General features: G+C 44.0%; 1 protein-coding gene across 1 annotated transcript in view; it reads right to left on the reverse strand.

Moving 5' to 3' along the window:
- HTR2C (5-hydroxytryptamine receptor 2C) overlaps nt 1–18,352 on the reverse strand; it is a 227,339-nt gene that overhangs the window by 36,231 nt on the left and 172,756 nt on the right. The window contains exon 3 of the mRNA XM_064518373.1: nt 4,869–5,511. Within this exon, the coding sequence (XP_064374443.1) occupies nt 4,869–5,253 (385 nt within the window). The 5' untranslated portion in view covers nt 5,254–5,511. The remainder of the gene's footprint in view (nt 1–4,868; nt 5,512–18,352) is intronic.

Raw genomic sequence — 18,352 nt, forward strand, 5'->3', positions numbered from 1 at the left:
CTCATCAGCTCATCTCAGGAAGAGGACACGAACCCTCCTACAACAATCAGATAGCCACGACAAGTTCTGCAAAACAGACACTGAAAAAATTAGGATGAGTCTGTCAAAAAAGAAGGCTTTTAGTTTATAGCATAGTAGTTAGTGCAAGGCGCCCAGGTGTTTCCATTCACTCGCTCTTTAGTTCAAGGATAAGTGGTCACTCAGTGGAAACAGGCCAAATATTTAAAATTAACGTGAAGGAAAAATAGTTTTTAAAAATAATGCAGCTGCCACCTGCAACTTGGTGCAGTTAAGAGGCAGCTAAGGCCACGACTTAGGAGGATTTTAAAAATGACTGTCCATTTCTAGCTACCTGGATATCACATCCAGAAGTGCCACCCAAAACCTTGAGACGGATGGATAACAAGGGATATAACTCACACGATGCAGGGCATGAGTCAAACACCAGCCGGTATAACGTAAAAGGGAAACGTCCCCCTTGAGAAAGCTTTTCTGCAGCAGCCTGACACAGAGAAATTCATCACTTTGCTCCGGCCACTGTCAGAGGCAAGATATTGGACGGGTGGACCTTTGGTTGGGCAATCCAGATTCATTCCCGAGTGTCTCCCATTTATTAAGACCTCAGTTTATGATATTCATGCTATTTCCATTCCTTTTTTAATTGCGGCTAGTAGAAGACTTCAGCTCTGTGCAACTACATAGCTTGTTTTATTCCAGTGATTTTAAATAATCCCCATGTTCCTCTTTTTTGGCACCACTTCTAAAGGCAGAAGCATCTCACCAGGGAACGCAGACCCAGCAGCAGCTCGAAAACTCATTTCCTTACGAATGCACCTTAGCTGCTTCTGAAATACAATTTTCCCAAGGCAGAGGTGCATGCTATATTTTTATATTATATATTATATATATCTATGAACCTCTCAGCGGCCCAGCTGACACCATCTCACAGCACGCTTGGGCTGACATGGCTTTTATTCTTGCCCCCAGTTTTTGCTGCATGCATTTAATCTCTTTTCATCCCTGTTCCCCTCCTCGTCCCCGGCTTCGCTTCCTCTTTTCCTTCCGCTGCTTTGCAGGGATCCCGATGCAAAAGGCATCTCCTCCCGCTGCTCCTCGCCTGGTCCTATGCGACCTGCTGCCGCCCCGACACCGCTGATTTTGCGTGACTGCACCGTGTCGCTGGCATCATTCGAACCGCCTGTAAGGGCACTATATTAACAAGGTGGGATTTTTTTTTTTTTTTTAACCTTTCTTCTGAAAATAATCACATTAATACTTAACATCAAGCATATAAATATTTAATGTCTCGCCGCAGCGTTGAGAAGCAATAGGAAGTACTTGTGCGGCCCCGCGGGAGCTGGACCCGGTAGATACACGATCGCTCACCGGCCCGCTCCAGGCACCGCTCCCCGCGTCGGCCGGGCTGCGGCGTCTCCAAAATCCCTGAACGTCTCAAAGACTGCGGTTCCCCCCCAAATTAAGCTGACCCCACCACAGCAGCACTGAGCAGGGAACAGCTGATGGCAGGAACATCTTCATGTAAACCGGCTGGGAGAGGAAAAGCCTCTTTCCCCCGACCCCGAGGCACGTAAATGGGAGACTTCTATATCTGAGAGATATACGGACATGTATATACGCAGCCAGGGACAGACTTAAGCACAAATCACGCCACTAAAATAGAGGGCGATCTCGCCAGTTGGATACGTCAGGCACGAAGCACCAAACTTAGCTAATAACTAGCTAAAGAACAAGCCAGCAGTTTGTGAGAGGTGGAAGATCATTAATTAATCCAAGCGGATTAGCACAATTAACGCACTCACGACCGCAGGCGTTTCTCTCAGCACCACCAATGCACTAAATGGGGTCTTAAAGGAAACTCGGAGAAACGTGGCTTCACTTAAAAACGCATCCTTCTCCCCTCTCCGGCCGAGGAAGCGACAAGCCAAGCGAGCGCGCTGAACCCTTCGCACGCTCCCAGTACGTATGCGCTTAGCGGGAGGTGCCAGCCCCTCGCCCGAAACAGCGAGCGGAAAGGCAAAACGGGACGGCAGCGCTGGACCGACAGCGGTTTTGGAGGGTTTTTTCTACCCCCCGCATAATAATGACAGTAATTAGGAATAATAGCAATAATCTGGATGTGGAGCTGCTCCAGCAGTTGGTGTGGGTGGAGGCTGCTTCTCGCCTCTCCCACCCAGTCTGACACAAACCCACCACGCCTATTTCTCCCTAAAACACCCCGAGAGGACATGAAAGTCCCCGCAGGTCATCAGATGCTCCGGTACGGGCCAAGTGGCTGGTGCCCTCTCAGCTCACACCGCTCTTTTTGGTTACATCGGTTCTCCACCGCGATTAAACACAGTGTTCGTTTCTCTTTCACTCTCCCTGATACGTGTTTATTAATTAGCGAAGTGATTTGTTTAAATTTTTAGGCGTTGCTTGCCATGGAAAACATTCTAAGCTGTCAAACGCAACTCAGCTGCTAGTCCAAGTCATTTAAGACAGACTCATTTATAAATATGTCAGAGCACTGACTAATTGGTGAAAAATCCAGCATGATGCATCCTGCCATCGCTTCCTTTGTAATAAGGTTCTGGTACTAACTGACAACTTGATTTTTCCTTCTTTTAATTTAAAAGGAAAAAAAAAGTTGTCTTTGTGGAGGACGCCTATTCAATTTTCTGGTAATGCTTGAAGTGAAATGCACTTAATCTACATCATTAGAGGAAAATTAAGGAAACGAATCTACTCTGCAAACTAGAATTTATCATTGGGTCTGAGAGCATTGATGTGGAAATTGAGGAGTAACTTAATCACTCATCTATTTACTATTTTACATATGTATTTTTTAGGTTCCTTTCTGATTGCATACATCAGAAATGATTTCTACAAATCTGGCAGAGATCTGTTGCATGCATTTCGACCACACAGCATGTGGCAGCTTCTGAAACCATCCAGTGTCACTATATAGAATATCCAGAATTCACAGATTAAAATATATAGACTAGAAATGACTGAAAATTCACAATCCCATCTCCAAGAGCAACTCCCTCTCCTGCTAAGCCCATGGCCATGAACCCCGATTAGTCTCGGCGGTACTCCCCTGAAGTGTGAATATTCATCAAACTTTCCCTTAACCAGCCCCCACGAGCACGGCCACCGCCAGGACCGGCACCCACAGCTTCATGGCTCATCCAAGGTAACAGGTCCTGAACTGGCAGTTCTTCCCATTTCTCGCAGTGTTTTCACATTTTTTCCATGCATGTTCCAAAATAAAAACTTTTGACGAAGACCTATTTAAAAGTAGTCTGCCTGCAGAGAAGCATTTGGGTCACTAACATTGGTGCTCTGGTAGAGGAAGAAATAATTGCAATTCCTCTCCAGATCAATGATATTTGCTTGCCTCTTAAATATGCAGCATGCTTTACACCTTTAAATGACCTTAAGTAATCATTTTCTAGGCACAACAGAAAATCCATTTCCATTAGTTTCAAAAGACCCAGAAAGTATGTATGAAGGAAGATCACTTCCATAAATTCACCTTTTTAACCCAGAATTTATGCAAGTGCAGGTCAATCAAATCAGTCAGCATTTATATGCTCCCTTTTAAGATCCAGAAAACCAGAGTAAAATGCTAAAAATAAAATGTGTTGTAATATGCAGAATATTTAGAGATGAAACTATTCTGACAACCCAAAATAAAACACTTTATGCATAAGATCTCGACAGCTACGCATGTATTTAAATCACATATTGATTTATCTCACTGTAGGCAGCTTATATAAGCTTTGGAATTATGTACGCTTGATCAGTGAATTTAAGAGATGAATCTCTCAGTTAATCATTTAGGCAAGTGAAGAAGTCGCACAAATATCCCTACTTTCTACTTTATAGGACAGTAAACCAATTTCTAATCAAATCTGCAAGTAAACAGCATTATTTGCTCCCAAGAAATATCAATATTAAAATACTTTTCAAAGAGAATCAGAAGATGGGCTTCAGAAATGGCGACATGTCACACATCCAACGCGCACACGTGCTATCGACCCGTGTGTACACGTACAACGACCCAGAGGCGAGGGCAGTGCTCCTCTGTGCTATCACAGATGCTGGGTCCTGGCACCACGCTGAGAAATCAGAGTCTCAGGCAGACAAGGAGGTTGGACGCGATGGATCGAGGTCTTTAGCACGGGGCAGTATAAACTCCTCACCGCGACAGGAACATACTGAACACAGCACGCAAATAGGTGAGAGCAGCCAGGAGAGGGTCACGGTGAGAAACGCTCACCCCAATACATGAATCTCAAAGGGCTTTAAAACGGGGGCATCGCTCTCGGTTTAGAGATAGGGAAACTGAGGCATGGAAAGGTGAAATTACTTAAAGGCTCAGGGTGAGCCCAGGCAATGACTGCCAGGAGCTGAGACTTTCATCTGAGCACCAAGGCTACCAGCACAAACCTCCTCTCTTGACTAAGCCGTTGCTCTAATCCCACTGATAGGGATGGAAGTTCAAGGGCTAATTCTGACCTTGGAAGTGGGCCAGTTGCGAACACATTGCTTGACTTTTCCCTGAGCTCTTCCATCCTAGCTAATTTTGGGGCTCTTCAACCAAGCTAACTCACCGCTGTGGTTTCTCAGGGCGGTCTTAGTGCTAAGACCGACACCAGACATATCTGCAGGTTATTCACAGCATGGAAAGGAGAGATGCTCCCAGCAGAGCATCGCCCGCACCCAGCAGAGCCCCACGCGGAGCCTGCACTGATGCTCCTCTGACCACCGCCACGCGAGACAGCGGGAGAAGCAGGGTCCTGTGCCCTGGGGGTGCCCCACTCACAGAATTACACAGCTGAGTAAGGAGGGAAGCCACTTACCGTACAGGACTGCAATGAGGGACACGGGCATGACCAGGATACCCACCAGCATGTCTGCCACCGCCAAAGACATCAGGAAGAAGTTTGTGGCGTTCTGCAACTTCTTCTCCAAGGACACAGCCATAATTACCAGTATGTTGCCCCCAATGGTCAGCAGGATGACAACCAGGATCAGGAGGGCTGGCCAGTTCTTCTCCCTCACGGACATCCGAGAGACGTCCCCCTTCTCAGAGGCATTAAGAGGATCAGACGTAGGCAAACTCTGATTCAGAGTCAAATTGCTGCTTAAGGACCAAGCCATGAGACCACCATGCAAACTAAAATCCAGTGTAACAGACACCGTCGTTAAGCTGACTAATATTCCAGTGCTACTTAAAGTGCTCATCGTCTGGGACCAGTTCTCCTGTCTCTCAACTGTGCCTCAGAGATGATCCCTTTTCCAAATGGCAAGTCCAAGACAGACGCCGAACTTCACAAAACCAGAGCCAGAAAATCTTTTGATCTTCCATCGTGGAACAAGCCTTCCAGAAGTTAGAGCGGAGCTCTCCTCCTTTCCCCTCGGGCAGTGGAAGATGACCACCGAGCAGCAACCTTGAGGAGAAGGAAACTTCGCAGTCTCCGGCTGGCTTCCAGGTCCAGCATTCTGAAAAGGAAAGAAAAAGTGTATTCTTCACTGAAATCACAGTATACCCAAAATGTTCTTTATCCTCATGCAAATAGCATTCTTAGGCTCTCCCTTCCTGCTGGTTAGGACGTTCTCCAGACTGCGAGTAATTTATCTTATGGGCACAGACTATGCCTACAATTACAGGGAGGGGGAGAGGGAGAGAATCACATCAGTGTGCTCTGGCTGGTTAAAAGCTGATTATCCCTAATTAAATGTTTTGTGAAACCTGCAAAAGCAAGTCTGAAGAGCTAAATACGTTTCAATTGATAGCCACTTCACAGATCCTGTTTTGCTCAGAGCGGGAGTAATTGCACAAAACTGCAGCCAATCCAGCCAGCGCTGCCAGAGCCCAGCGGAAACTGTCACCTTAAATGCAAGTGTTGGGCTACATCTTGCATATTCTGAGATAAAGCACAGGTGTCCTAGAAAACACTCTGATGATAATGTTTAACTCTCTCTTAATGAAAGAGATCATAGTTGGTTTTTATATTGGGAAACGCCTGGAATATAAACCCGAGTATGTGCTATGTGTAGCATACGACGTGCTGCTGCCAGTCTCTCCAAAAACGCAACAGGGATGTGCAGAAAAGCCAGACGTTCACAGGAGCTGAGCACTTGCTCATGCCCTTCTTCAGCCTTTCCCCCACCACCTCCACCCCGCGCCCCAGGACTGGCGACCAGCAGGCCAGCGTCAGCCGCTCGGTCCCAGGCGCGGCGTGCAGCCTAGGTCTCCTCCAACTATCTCACATGATTTATACTTCTTCGGGGGTTTCTTGACTGCCACTGCTGTACAACGGATGGAAACAGAAGCTTTGCTCTTCCTTCCCACCAGATCAGCATCAGCATCCTAGTAAAATGGAAAACTTTGCAGTGTGAGGGGATAAAAGCGCAGAAGGAAAGCACTTAGGAGAACAACAAGAAAATACATGGTGTCTGCAACGAGACCAGCAAGTAGGATAAAATAGTATGCAATTTGTTTTGAGCATATCCCTCTCAAGTTTTCGTGCAGGCTGCAGGAATAGAGTTGTTGTATCACTGCTAAAAATGCTTTTTTTGTTGTTTTGTTGTTGTTGTTCTTTTTTTTTAAAAAAAAGCAAGATATTAGCCCTTAGATACATTCTTAAGCAGACATGTGACTCAGCAGTTTGCTATCCAGGGATCAAAAGCTAAATGTAATTTTATGGAATTACATTAGATTTTATGTAAAATAAGAAACGATCAGAGTCCCATAATAAAATGTTAAACATTCACGGAGGTTTTGGAAACTTGTTTATGGGCTTTGTGCACAAAAACATCTCTTAAATGAGCAGTGTGTACAATGAACCCAGATTTGCTTCTACATTATAGTTAATTACTCCCAGAGGGTCTCTAAACCTCATATTTAGGAAGAAGTTTTACACTATGTGCACAGAAAATAATTTTGCAGCTGCAGATGAATTGGGAGACAGTCACTGGACCATTTACTTATCCAACTTGACTGCTCAAGAAAAAAAAAGAATAAAAAAAGTCTCTCTAGAAAGTTTACAAATCCTTCCACAATATTTTTGCAGAACACAACTTCTGCTTTAAAGTTGCAAACAAAAATACCCTTTTTCCAAACCACCCTTCCCCAGTGGCAGAGGCCCTGGCTAGTTTAGTGGCACGTGCGCTTTGGTGTGCATTGCACCCCCACGGGAGTCCCTGGGAATTTCGGGATCTTTGGCAGCTTTCTCCCTCTGGCCCCGCGACTCCTGGCTCCTGAGCACGCAGCAATAGCACCTTGGCAGGATGAGCGGGAGGTTTGTGTCCCAGCACCAGGACGCGGTCAGGAAAGCGGGACCCTGAGCCACGGTCTTGCTTCTTCCTGGGCAAATGCTCGGACCGCTTGGACATTTTGGGGAAGGCGGCTCGGCCGGGCTCGATGCTGCTGGCACGCGCTACGCTGGGGTGCCAAAGCAGCGCCTAAACTCTAGACCATAACAAAACCTAAATGCAAGACAAGCTTTCTGACTTAAAAATACCAAATATTATAACTGTTTAGGGCTGAAGTTTGACGTGGTCTGCAAGGTTGCTCTCTACCTTGCGTTTTGCAACTGTAATTGCAGTGATGTTTTCTTCCCTGGATGATGCTACATCTGAGCAGGAGTTTGATGTATAGGTAGTACGGAGTTAAATATCATTCGGCAGAATGTTTATTCCTCAGTTTCAGTTTTAAAAATAAAGCGTAGGTTATTTGGCTACTAATGCACTGCAAAGCATCGAGTGCCAAAATTGTAATTGTCACCACACAATTGGCTTTGAATTGAGTTAGTCTCAGGAGAAAAATCTTTTCACCAGTAAGATCTAAGAAAGGCAGACTTCAAAACTCATTTTCGTGCTCTAAACGAACAGTTTTTCAAACAAACATAGAAACAGACCTTCAGCAAAATGCTTTCTACACATAGTAAATTTTGCAAAACTATATACACTAACTTTGCAGAAATAAAGGTATATTTTCTAAAATCTAATGGTTTTCTCAATATTCCTTTTTCACCCACTCCTGTCAGTAGTTAAAACTGTACATGTAATTATAGCAACAGAAAAATGAGGCTACGATATTCAGAAAATAAATTATCATTGGTATCAGGATTATAATGGTAAAAATGAATCTCAGTCTCTAAAGTCCATCTTCAGTATTAAGGGAAAGAATTATGATTTCTTTTAAAACTTGGCCCATTCACCTATTATCGCACGTGACTCACAAAGAGAATCACTACTAGTTTTGTGCCAACACAGAACTGTCGAAACCAAAGGAAATCACGAAGATGCATCAAAAAGCATTTTTCTAGGTGCACTCAGAATATCTGAAATTCAATACCTGAAATAGCTACGCACATAAATGGAAAAAATGGGCAGAGGAAAGGGGCTCCTGGATGAGAGTGGCAGGCTCCACATCCCTCTGCCTTTACCCTGTCCCATCCGTCACCGTGCCCCCGACAGGGTGGGGACAGAGACCCATGGGGACGCCGGCGCTCGTGCCCGGGCTCCCCGCGCCCTGGAGATGGAGAAGGGAAGAAGCAGGCTCTGAACAGCGGAAAGGCTCTCTCGGACCAGAACAGCGTTGCCCCTTGGTCTGACGGCCCCTAGACGTGCCCACCATCAGATCTAGCAGAACAAACGACAGCCCTCACCTTTAGCTTGGCATAAAGGAGGAAAAACATAAGTGACTCTTAAAAACAGGTGACTCTTGGTCAGCTAAGATGCTTCCAGGTTTCAGCCCATGTTGCCGGCTCCACATTTCCGTGGAAAATCCTGGCCCTTCTGTGCTAGAATCCTTATTGAATCTCATGGATCCCCTTCTTTCTACCTTCTTTAATTTTAGCTTTCCTTGGCTGCCGAGTTGTCGCTATTCATCCCAGAATAGCGTCAGGTTCTCTAATAACCTCAGATGGATTCCTCCATCAGGGTAACAAGCGCTTTCAAAAGCGGGACAGGCTTTATCCAGGACTGTAATGGTAAAAATCCATCTCGGCAGCATTAAATCAATACAGGAAACATTTCACCTCTGTTCACTTTGAATAACGGCATGTGGGAATCTGATTACAGCAACACTGAAGGTTGGGTTCCACCTTCAGAATTAGCTGTACTGTTGCTTTCCTAACACTTTTATTTTACTGAATTTTTACACGGATTCTGGGTCGAAGCCATTAACTTTCTTTTTCTCTGCATCTCTTAGTCTCCACGAGGTAAACATTTATGACTAATTCCTTCAGCTACAGTCTTCTAAGCATGTCACTGTACTAGAAAAATAATTCAGATTTTATTCATGAATTATGCACATATTTAAGAAATATCTCCATAATTTTAAATTAAAACCTGTGCCTATCACAGATTTTTCCAGTAGCTAACTTCCAAGCACATTCACTGGATTCTGCAGTCAATCATCATTTCCAGTTCAATCTACTCCTGACAGTCCTTAAAACGATGATTTAAACAGTCAACAAAGCCAAATTCTGGTCTGCACCGCTCCTGCTCTTGATGGAGGTGAGTAATGAATTATTTGGGCAGGGTTTTTTCTTTCCATTTTAAAGCCTGGTTCAGAATAAAGCAAAGCTAGAAAAACATTTTTGTTTCTATTCTGTTGAAAACACATGAATTATTGAAAGGGAGAGTTTGGCATGCTGACGCTTATGGAAGGTTGAGTCAAGAGGAGACGAAAGCGAAGACCCGTCGGAAGTCGGCACCCGCAGGGCACCAGTGGGGTTCCCACGCCTTCAGAAGCGCCTACCACTATTACTCTGCTGCTGAAAGGAAAAACAAAACCAAAACAAGGAAAAGTGCTTAAACTTTCTTGGAACAAACCTCATGATCTTTTTCCTTTGAACAAGATACATTTGTCTTCAACTGTTTCATCTTTCAACGCTTAGTAAATTCATGGAGATGGTGATGTTCTTTGAAGAGCAGCAAGGATTATCAATTCTTTGATAATCCAGGATTATCAACTTAGCCCAGAAAAAGCAGCAGCAATCTCGCACACGCTCAGAGGAGAGAACAATACCTTAATTCATGGTGAGTCTTGCTGTAAAAACCAGAAGTACTTAATGCTCAAAATCAGTGACTTTCAGCAATGCCTCTTGCAAGAAAAACAAGTACTGTCCAAGAGTTTGGCAAAGGCACATGGCCATATGTGAGCAAAAGAGATTTTTCTCCAAAACTATCAGCAGCTCTTAATTCTCTAAGCCTCCTTCACGTTTCATTGGAAAGCAGATGAAAGTCTAGACACTGTTAAAGAGCGAACATATTTTTAAACTAAAAGTGTTTCTTCAGCCTTGGCTTTTGACGGTAGACCTCCACAAGGTCTAATTCTTATTTTAAAAATAAAACTGAAGTAAGGTGAGCTGCACATACTGCAATTTTTGACAGGAAAAGCATTGCAGATAATTCAAAACTATCTGAGCCAGATATTCAGCTGACATAGATTGTTATAGCTCCATGAAACCTGTTACAAAATGGCAAATAATTTAAAATTATATAATAGGATACGCAGTTTAGGCTCAAGAGGGCAGACTTAAGGTTTCATTCTTCAACTTAAATTTTGTATAACCTGCTATTCATGTCTCTATTTTTTAAAGCAGTGCCACATTCATTCTAATTTTTCTTTGGAACAGAAGGTTGTGTTAAAATATCTCTTTCAGGACACCCTTGCAGGGGATACGTGGCTTTCACCAAGTAACACAGCTGCAAGCGGAAAGGCTGTGCGTGCTGGGCTTGGCTCAGCCCAGCAAAAAGGCGGTGAAGGGGGGCATAATCACTGCTGGTGCTCACAGAGACCATGGAGTGAGATTCTTCTAAGAGCTGCACAGCAAAAGGATGAGAGATAATTGTCACAATGACAAATACGAGGAAATTATATATATAAAATATATGGGGAAAAATTAGATAAAAGGGGGGGAAATCACAGTGAGGATTGTCAGACATTGCAAGAGGGTCCTAGAGAGGTTGTTGGACCCCCATTTTTGGAGAAATTTAAAACACAGCTGGGGCTTACCCTCGGACACCTGATCTAACTTTGAAGCTAGTCCTGCTTTGAGCAGGGGGTTGGACTAGAGACCTCCAAGAGATCCCTTCCAACCTAAGTTATTCTATTGTTTTACTTTGGATCAAGAATATACTTTTGAAGCAAAGCAGTTGATTGCTTTGGTTCACAAGAGGTATCAGAACGAGCTCCTGCCAAGTGCCAACAGATCAGAAGGGGCATTCCCACGCTCACCCGTGGTCCGTCCACAGGTTCGGTTCCTCCAGAGAGGGATCCCCAAATCGTGCACGGCGTGCACATCGCCTCTTCAGCATCCTTCGCTCTACAGACCTCGTTCCCTGAGCCATAATACTCACGAGTGCGGATGCAGATGTTAGCATTCTTCAAACAGCAAGACCCAGAGGTGCTTTTGAGCTCCTGGCCCTGCATGTGTACCCTATAGTGAACCTACCATTCAAGTATATCTTGAACAGGGGATTTCTCCCATTACCACTCTTCATTTTAATCTCTTTGTAGCATTAGGAAATCTTCCTGGCTTTTGAAAGGAAGACTCTGGACTATAGAAAAACTGATGCGTATTTTCACAATCATTCCAATGGGACAGAAAATCAAAAGCTAATTATTATTCTGCAGATAACCACTTCAGAATTAACCAAAGACGCAGGCCAGAGAAGTACTTGTGCCTAATTTTAAGTAGATATTTCCAATCTTCCAGGGCCATTCTTCAACCGAGGACCATATGACCAGTGCCTTGTTTAGACACTTTATTTCCTAGGAAGTATGTGATATTCCCTCCTAAGTTTCACGAAGGAATTCTGGAAGTTTTCACAGTAGGAACTGGAAATCAATGAGTACAAAAAACACTTAATAAAACCTTAGGGATACCTCCTCAAACACAGCTTTTCACCACTGTTTTTTAATTCCAGCACAGAAAATAACTGTTTAATTACATGTAAACTAAACAAGAATACTTCATTTTTTTCACAGCAAGAAGAAAACAGATTTTCTTAGACATTAGCTTAGGTAATTATATTTCTTAGGGTCATAATAATGAATTACGAGCATTCTGTCCAAAACCAAATAGTGTTAATTTCTCTGTATCTTCCCTCATACTGAGTCAAGGAGGCATTAATTTCCTTTCGATGCGCTTCAGAGCAACACCAGCACACACAAGACATCTTAATCTACCCTTTGGCAGTAAGACTAGCATCCATATTTTTATTTTCCCTTGCTGGAAGAGCACCTAGGACCCTCCCAGGAAGATGCAGATACTCAGCCACCCTGTGATGACAAATTTGCCATCTCAGCTGAGACGCACACAGAAATACTGCAACAGGATAAAACCAAGTCATCGTATCCTGTCCTAACTTCTTGAGATGATTACACTGTACTTGTTCACACTTTCTACACGCAGATATGCAGACTACACACTTGTTCAATTTTGTTGGGTTTACTCACTATAAATATTGTTTTAATTACTATGTCCCCAGGGGCTGAAATTCGCCGTTGTAAAAAGACCAGATGAGCAATCCTCAATTTCCTTGGCTGGTGTATTTTCCCATCCTTATTGCACAGGATATCCACATGCCTCTGCACATGGATTTAATCTTGAATCAGATCTGCATTTTGCTTCCTCCTCAGTGATAAATGACTGAAAACATACAGTATCAGCATTCAAAAGTCAACATTTACCAGAGGCATCGTGTGTAAAAGGGCCCAAATTGCATTTGCTCCATGACACGCCAAGGCAGAAGAGCCTGCAGAAGCCCCAAGGTAGCTCTTATGGCTGCGAAGACCCCACTTCTCCCACTACTGCATGACACACTCCCAGTCCCTTTTTTTCTTCAACTTCAGACATAATATTGCTGGAAAATCTTCTGTGGTAGCTTTTTCCTTTTTTACCCTCAGTTTTTCCTCAGGGTTGCTGTACTAAGTACTGTCAAACTGTGTCGACTACTGTCCTTCCATAGCAAAACCTATTTTTCTCTCCTCTCCTGAGAAGCTTTGCACAGCAGCTCTTCAAGTACAGCATTAGCATCTGGAAATCACAATTTGCAATGTTTGCCCCCAAAACATAAAACAAAACAAATCTTTGCCTGGCTTTCTGCAGGCAATATGAATAGCTAATCTTTTGCTTAGATTTAAAACTAGGCCTAAATTCATTAACACACACACAAACTTCTCAGCAGTTTTTGCAGCACCGTGTAACCTGTTTGTGGTTATATATCTGCGCAGTTACAGATTACCATACGTACGGCATTTGTACCTGTATGCCACAAACCTAAACACGTACACGCGTATAATAAAGATGGCCAAGCGCAATTTGTTTTCAAATGATGTTTTGAGGAAATCTCACATTCAATAAAAATGAGTCAGTCCGAAGTTGTCGTGCGTAGTTCGCAAGAGTAATAGGGAGCAGCAGTCAGGCTGGAAGGAAAGGACACGAATACTCACAAAGTCAGATCATGACTCATGTTATGTACATACACGCACCATTACATAAAAACACATGTGTCCATTTTTAGAAGGATGGCAGTGAATCATCTATTACTTAATAAGGCCAATTTCTTAATCAAGCAAGAAATCTGTTTGATGTTGCGTTTGTAGCTTTCTTTTCACTCCAATTCTTTGTATTTTCCGAAATCACGCCAATTATGAAACATCGCTGTTTTTCTAACGAAGAAACCGGGATTTATTAAGCAACGGCTGGAGGCACACACTCCACCGCATGCGAGCCAGGGAGAGTCTCCCAGCCGCTCTCGCACGTGGCCGCAGGGCTCAGAGCACCCAGACCGTCCTGCCTGCGCGCAGCCAGGTAGGTCACCCAGACACTGCTCCTCACCACGCGGCTTCAGAGGGCTGAAATTGCTTATTTGCCCTTAAAATTAATTTTCCCATTAAGCACACGAACCTGCAAAATCCCCTAATTTAAAACGGGGAGAGGTATTTACTTTCAATTATAAAACGTTTAACAGAGGCCTTCCACCCAAGACGCTGGTGCAGTACTAACGCACACCACTGAGCACCCTCCAGCTGTCAGCACTGCTCGAGCCTCTGCAAGGAATCACGGACTCAGGTAAGCCAGGCAAAAGCAAAACAAAAGGAAAGGCAAAGCGTAACAAACAGCGTCTCTACTGAAACGGAAAACTGCTCAGGGCTTTTACTATAGCAATGTAATTAAATATGTGTTTTCACAGATCTGTACAATCTCAGAGAAGAGATTAACGCCTCAGAAGAAGCAGGATTAATGAAACATTAGCAAGTTACTTCTTTATATTTCATATGTAATAACAGCTGATGTAAGAAAGCTTATGTAGAAACCTTTGGCTATTTTTGCTATGGATTCTACTCTATGGATAACACAAAAGAGCGATTCAAAACCAGCTCTCCGCCATACGTGGGCCTCTCACAAAATAGGTGTTATAGCAAGCTCCATCTGAGACCCACCTCTTGGAAGACGCAAGCTTTGCTTCGTACGTGATCGTGGCCAGACAACAGGCTCACACCTTGGCCAGATAACAGGCTAATTCCAAACAAGGTTGTTTTTCATACCTGGAGGGCCTGATGGAAAAGAAGAGCTAGCTCTGGGCCCACCGCTGCATCTTTTCTTTAAAATCTACGGAGATGCTCTACTGCCTTCCCCAAGCAGGGAAGCAGGCTACCACATGGTAGCCTTCCTCATGGAAAACTATGAGGACCATGAAAACCGCGTGAGCCTTACCTCAGGGAAAACCAGGAGGTTTTCCAGTTTTACAGACTCTCATATGGGTCTGCTTTAAGGATTTACGCTGGCTTGGTTAGTTTGGCACAACTGCAGAACATGTCTGAATGACACCCCCCCACACACACATCTTCTCACGATGGTGTGAAGTCTGCTATGGTACGCTGTGGCCAGCACATACCATCTGTATGGCTACCTCATGGTACATGCCTTGCTGTCTGATGGTAAAGCAGATTAACCAGAAAACTCAAGCATTTAGAGATAAACCATTCACCTGAAGTCACTTTTGTTCTTTTTCTAGTATTGCAAAAATTATGCCCCATGAGCATCCATGTATCCCTCTACCATCGTCTTGTACTAGGGGCTTGCTATACCACTGAGGGTGTCTACTACAGGTCTTCAGGGTGCTGTTACAAAAGGCAAAAAGGAGGGGCTGGCTCTGACCTGTCATTCTGCAATCCTCAGAGACCTGAAGACTTCAGCCCTGGAGCATTCAGGAGTTGGGCTTTGTCTGCTGCTTCTTTGGTTTATATGGATATTTAACATGTGAAGAATTCACTGGATCCTAGGAAAGTCAGAGGAATGCTAAAAGGTAAGTTATTTGTTAAAGAAACTTTAAAAAGCCAACAACAAAGAACACTGCAAAAATGCCATTTTTTCCCTCTTTTTTAGTGAATCAATTTTGTTCTGGGAAACTGATCCATATGGACATGAAAGGAGATGACTGACAGTAAAAAATCAGAAAGCCAACACTTCTCGGATCTAAATATATCACAGCTGGATATTTTGGTAGATTAGTATTAAGGGAAACTGTAAAGACAAGAGTAGGTAGAAAAGAAAACTCTTAATGACAGGTATAAAAAAGAAAGACAAGAACAACATCATGAGACAGAAATAGCTAAAAGAGCTGGTCTACATGATGCCAGCATCTAAAGAAAGAAGCTGAACCACACAGTTATAAACCTCTTCACTTGACCTCAGTACTATGGAGAATTTTCAGAACAAATTGAAAAGGAAGATAATGAAAGACATGAAGATACATGAAAAGTGCTATAAAATGCAACATGAGTTTCCCAGATGTACGTTGTGACAGTCTGACTTCATGTCTTGGGATTTCGTTTGTTCTTTCATACCCCCTTCACCAGGCAAAAAGAAAAAGCAGCATTAACTGCTGCATTTATTAATTAATAAATCATTAAACCACTTGATATGGTGTCATCAGGGAAATTATTATGTAAACTCCAAAGAATGGAGACAAACGGAGCAATTGCAAAGCTGTCGTGGAACTGGCTGCAGCAGAGATCAAGTAAGTTAGGTTGAAAAACCAAACCCTGGGCTTGAAGTAAATTGCTGGCTGAGGTTGGCAAGGCTTGATCTGGAGAGTCACATAATTCTGATTATTTTAACCCAAGAACAAAATATTTACTTTGGAAATTAAAGTTACTGATGATTCAAACCCAGGATGCATCACCCACATTGGGAAAGACTAGAGTATCACAAAGGAGAAGCAAGATGGCTTTGAGGACCGAACTAGTAACATAACTAATAACGTGATATTACAAACGATAAATAACCAACAGAATGTGGCTATAAACTAGGATTTTATCGATAGGAAACAACTAAAGAGAATTATTAGGTGCCGGAACAGTAAGTCACTACAACAGGCCTATGAAAAAGACGGATACAATCTAAGATGTGTATCAAGCAAAAGATTTATTGTAAAGATAAGGAGGAATTAATGCTACTGGCACAAGGCACTGTTAAGTCTTCATACTTGTATTTTTATTCCCTAGTCTTGTATTTTCAAGAAAGTTGATCCAAAGAGGAACAAGGCCAGAGAGAGGCTTTTTGCATGGCATTCATGGACCGAAGCCTCCTGTCCAAGGGCCAGCTCCGGGCAGCCCGTCACGGATGTGTTTGCACACACTGCACCAGAGATGCGTTAGTGCAGAAAGACGTTGTATAAACACAGGCGGTTACTTCTCCTCCCAGACACAACCATGCAGACCAGCACCAGCACACATCCAGGCAGCTGAGAGGATGGACCGAGAGAGCGTGCTTGGGCTGTGCCCACGCACGGAGACATACAGTACCGTAGGGGAAGAAAGGAGCTGTCTTACATGAAAAGACCAAAAGGCTCAGCTTGCTTAACCTAGCAAAGCCGAGCATACATGAAGAGACGATATATGGTATCTCCAGCAAAGTGGGACTGGTCACCTCCACCGCCACCCCCATGTCCCCACTGCATTTCTTGCTGTCAGCTCCTCTGAGGTGGGATCACAGTCATGACTCTTGCTTTGGAAAAGCAGACGTGACTTGCATGACCGGGTTTGTGAGATCTAGGCAAAGCCTCCTGTGACAGTTTCTGAATTCCAAGTATTCTCTGCCTTTCTCCAAGTCGTGTGCTTGCACTGAAGTACATTTTCTTCTCCAGCTACATCGATCATCTAAATGGCTTTTAGCATCTAATTGATTACTTGGTTCTCTGTGTACCGATTTGCTTTCACCCCCCCTTCCTCACTCCTACACTGCTAAACCTCTTGCCCTCGCTCTGCTAGCTCCTGTCCTCCCTCTCCCCACTCCTGCAGTGCCGCAGGGTGAGGAACTGGTTGTGCTGCTGGAGGAGTCACCCATGGTGCTGCTGCCTGCTGCTACCCTCTCGTTAGCGTTCACGCAGACGAGCTCTCAGCGTGCCGGCCCACTGCAGACAGCCCCCAGCTGCCACCGATACCGCTCCTCACCCACGAAACCACGGGGAGATTTTTGAGCTCTGACACAACAGTACATCAAAAATGTCTTCAATTAAACAAGAAGGCCCAAATCTCCTCTCTTGCCAGACAGACTTCAGTATGGTCACTCTTGATTTGTACTTAGAAAATAGGCTAATTGCGTTAGAAGACCTTCAATGAGATTAGAAGCAGGCTCTGCATTTAGAGAAACCACTTAATTTCTTGTAAGCGTTTGACAATTTTAATAGACATCATCTATGAATGAGTCAGGGTGCGTAATATGCCTCCAGCAAGAAGAAAAAGGCTCATTAACTTTGCGAGAAGAGACAGATGGGCACACTGGGGTGGCGGGCTGACAGCTCCCGGGTTATGCAAGAAGGTACCGGTGAGGCGTTGAACGCCATGTGCAAGTGTGCAGGAGTCATTCCCACGGGAGCAAACTGCAGTGCCACAACCCGTCACCGATGACATCAGTGAGTGAGTCAGGAAAATGGAAGGGAAGGAGACGAAACCAAACTACAGCCTCAGAGCGTGACCTTAAAGGCAAGGGGGGCATCAAAAAATTAGCATAACTTGCGTTAACCTGGTTCTCTTTATGCATATGCATGCAAGATGAAGTTGGATCATTTGGACTCGAGCACAAATATGGTGCAAGTACAAATGGCAGCAATCGAGCAAAGCTGCCTCACGTCTTTCTCAGCGAAATATGCTGAGCATGCAGCAAGGAAAGCAGTCCTAAAATGTCTGGTGCTGCAAGGAGCCAGCAAATGCTTGGTTGCATTTAACAAAATGGTTAGGAGGGGGGAAAAAAAAAAGAACACCAAAAAAGGGGACTGTAGAGACTGAGAAACGTGAAGGCTGCCACTGTACTGT

This window comes from Dromaius novaehollandiae, chromosome 11 (genome assembly GCF_036370855.1).
Source record: "Dromaius novaehollandiae isolate bDroNov1 chromosome 11, bDroNov1.hap1, whole genome shotgun sequence".
NCBI classification, from domain to species: Eukaryota; Metazoa; Chordata; class Aves; order Casuariiformes; family Dromaiidae; genus Dromaius; species Dromaius novaehollandiae.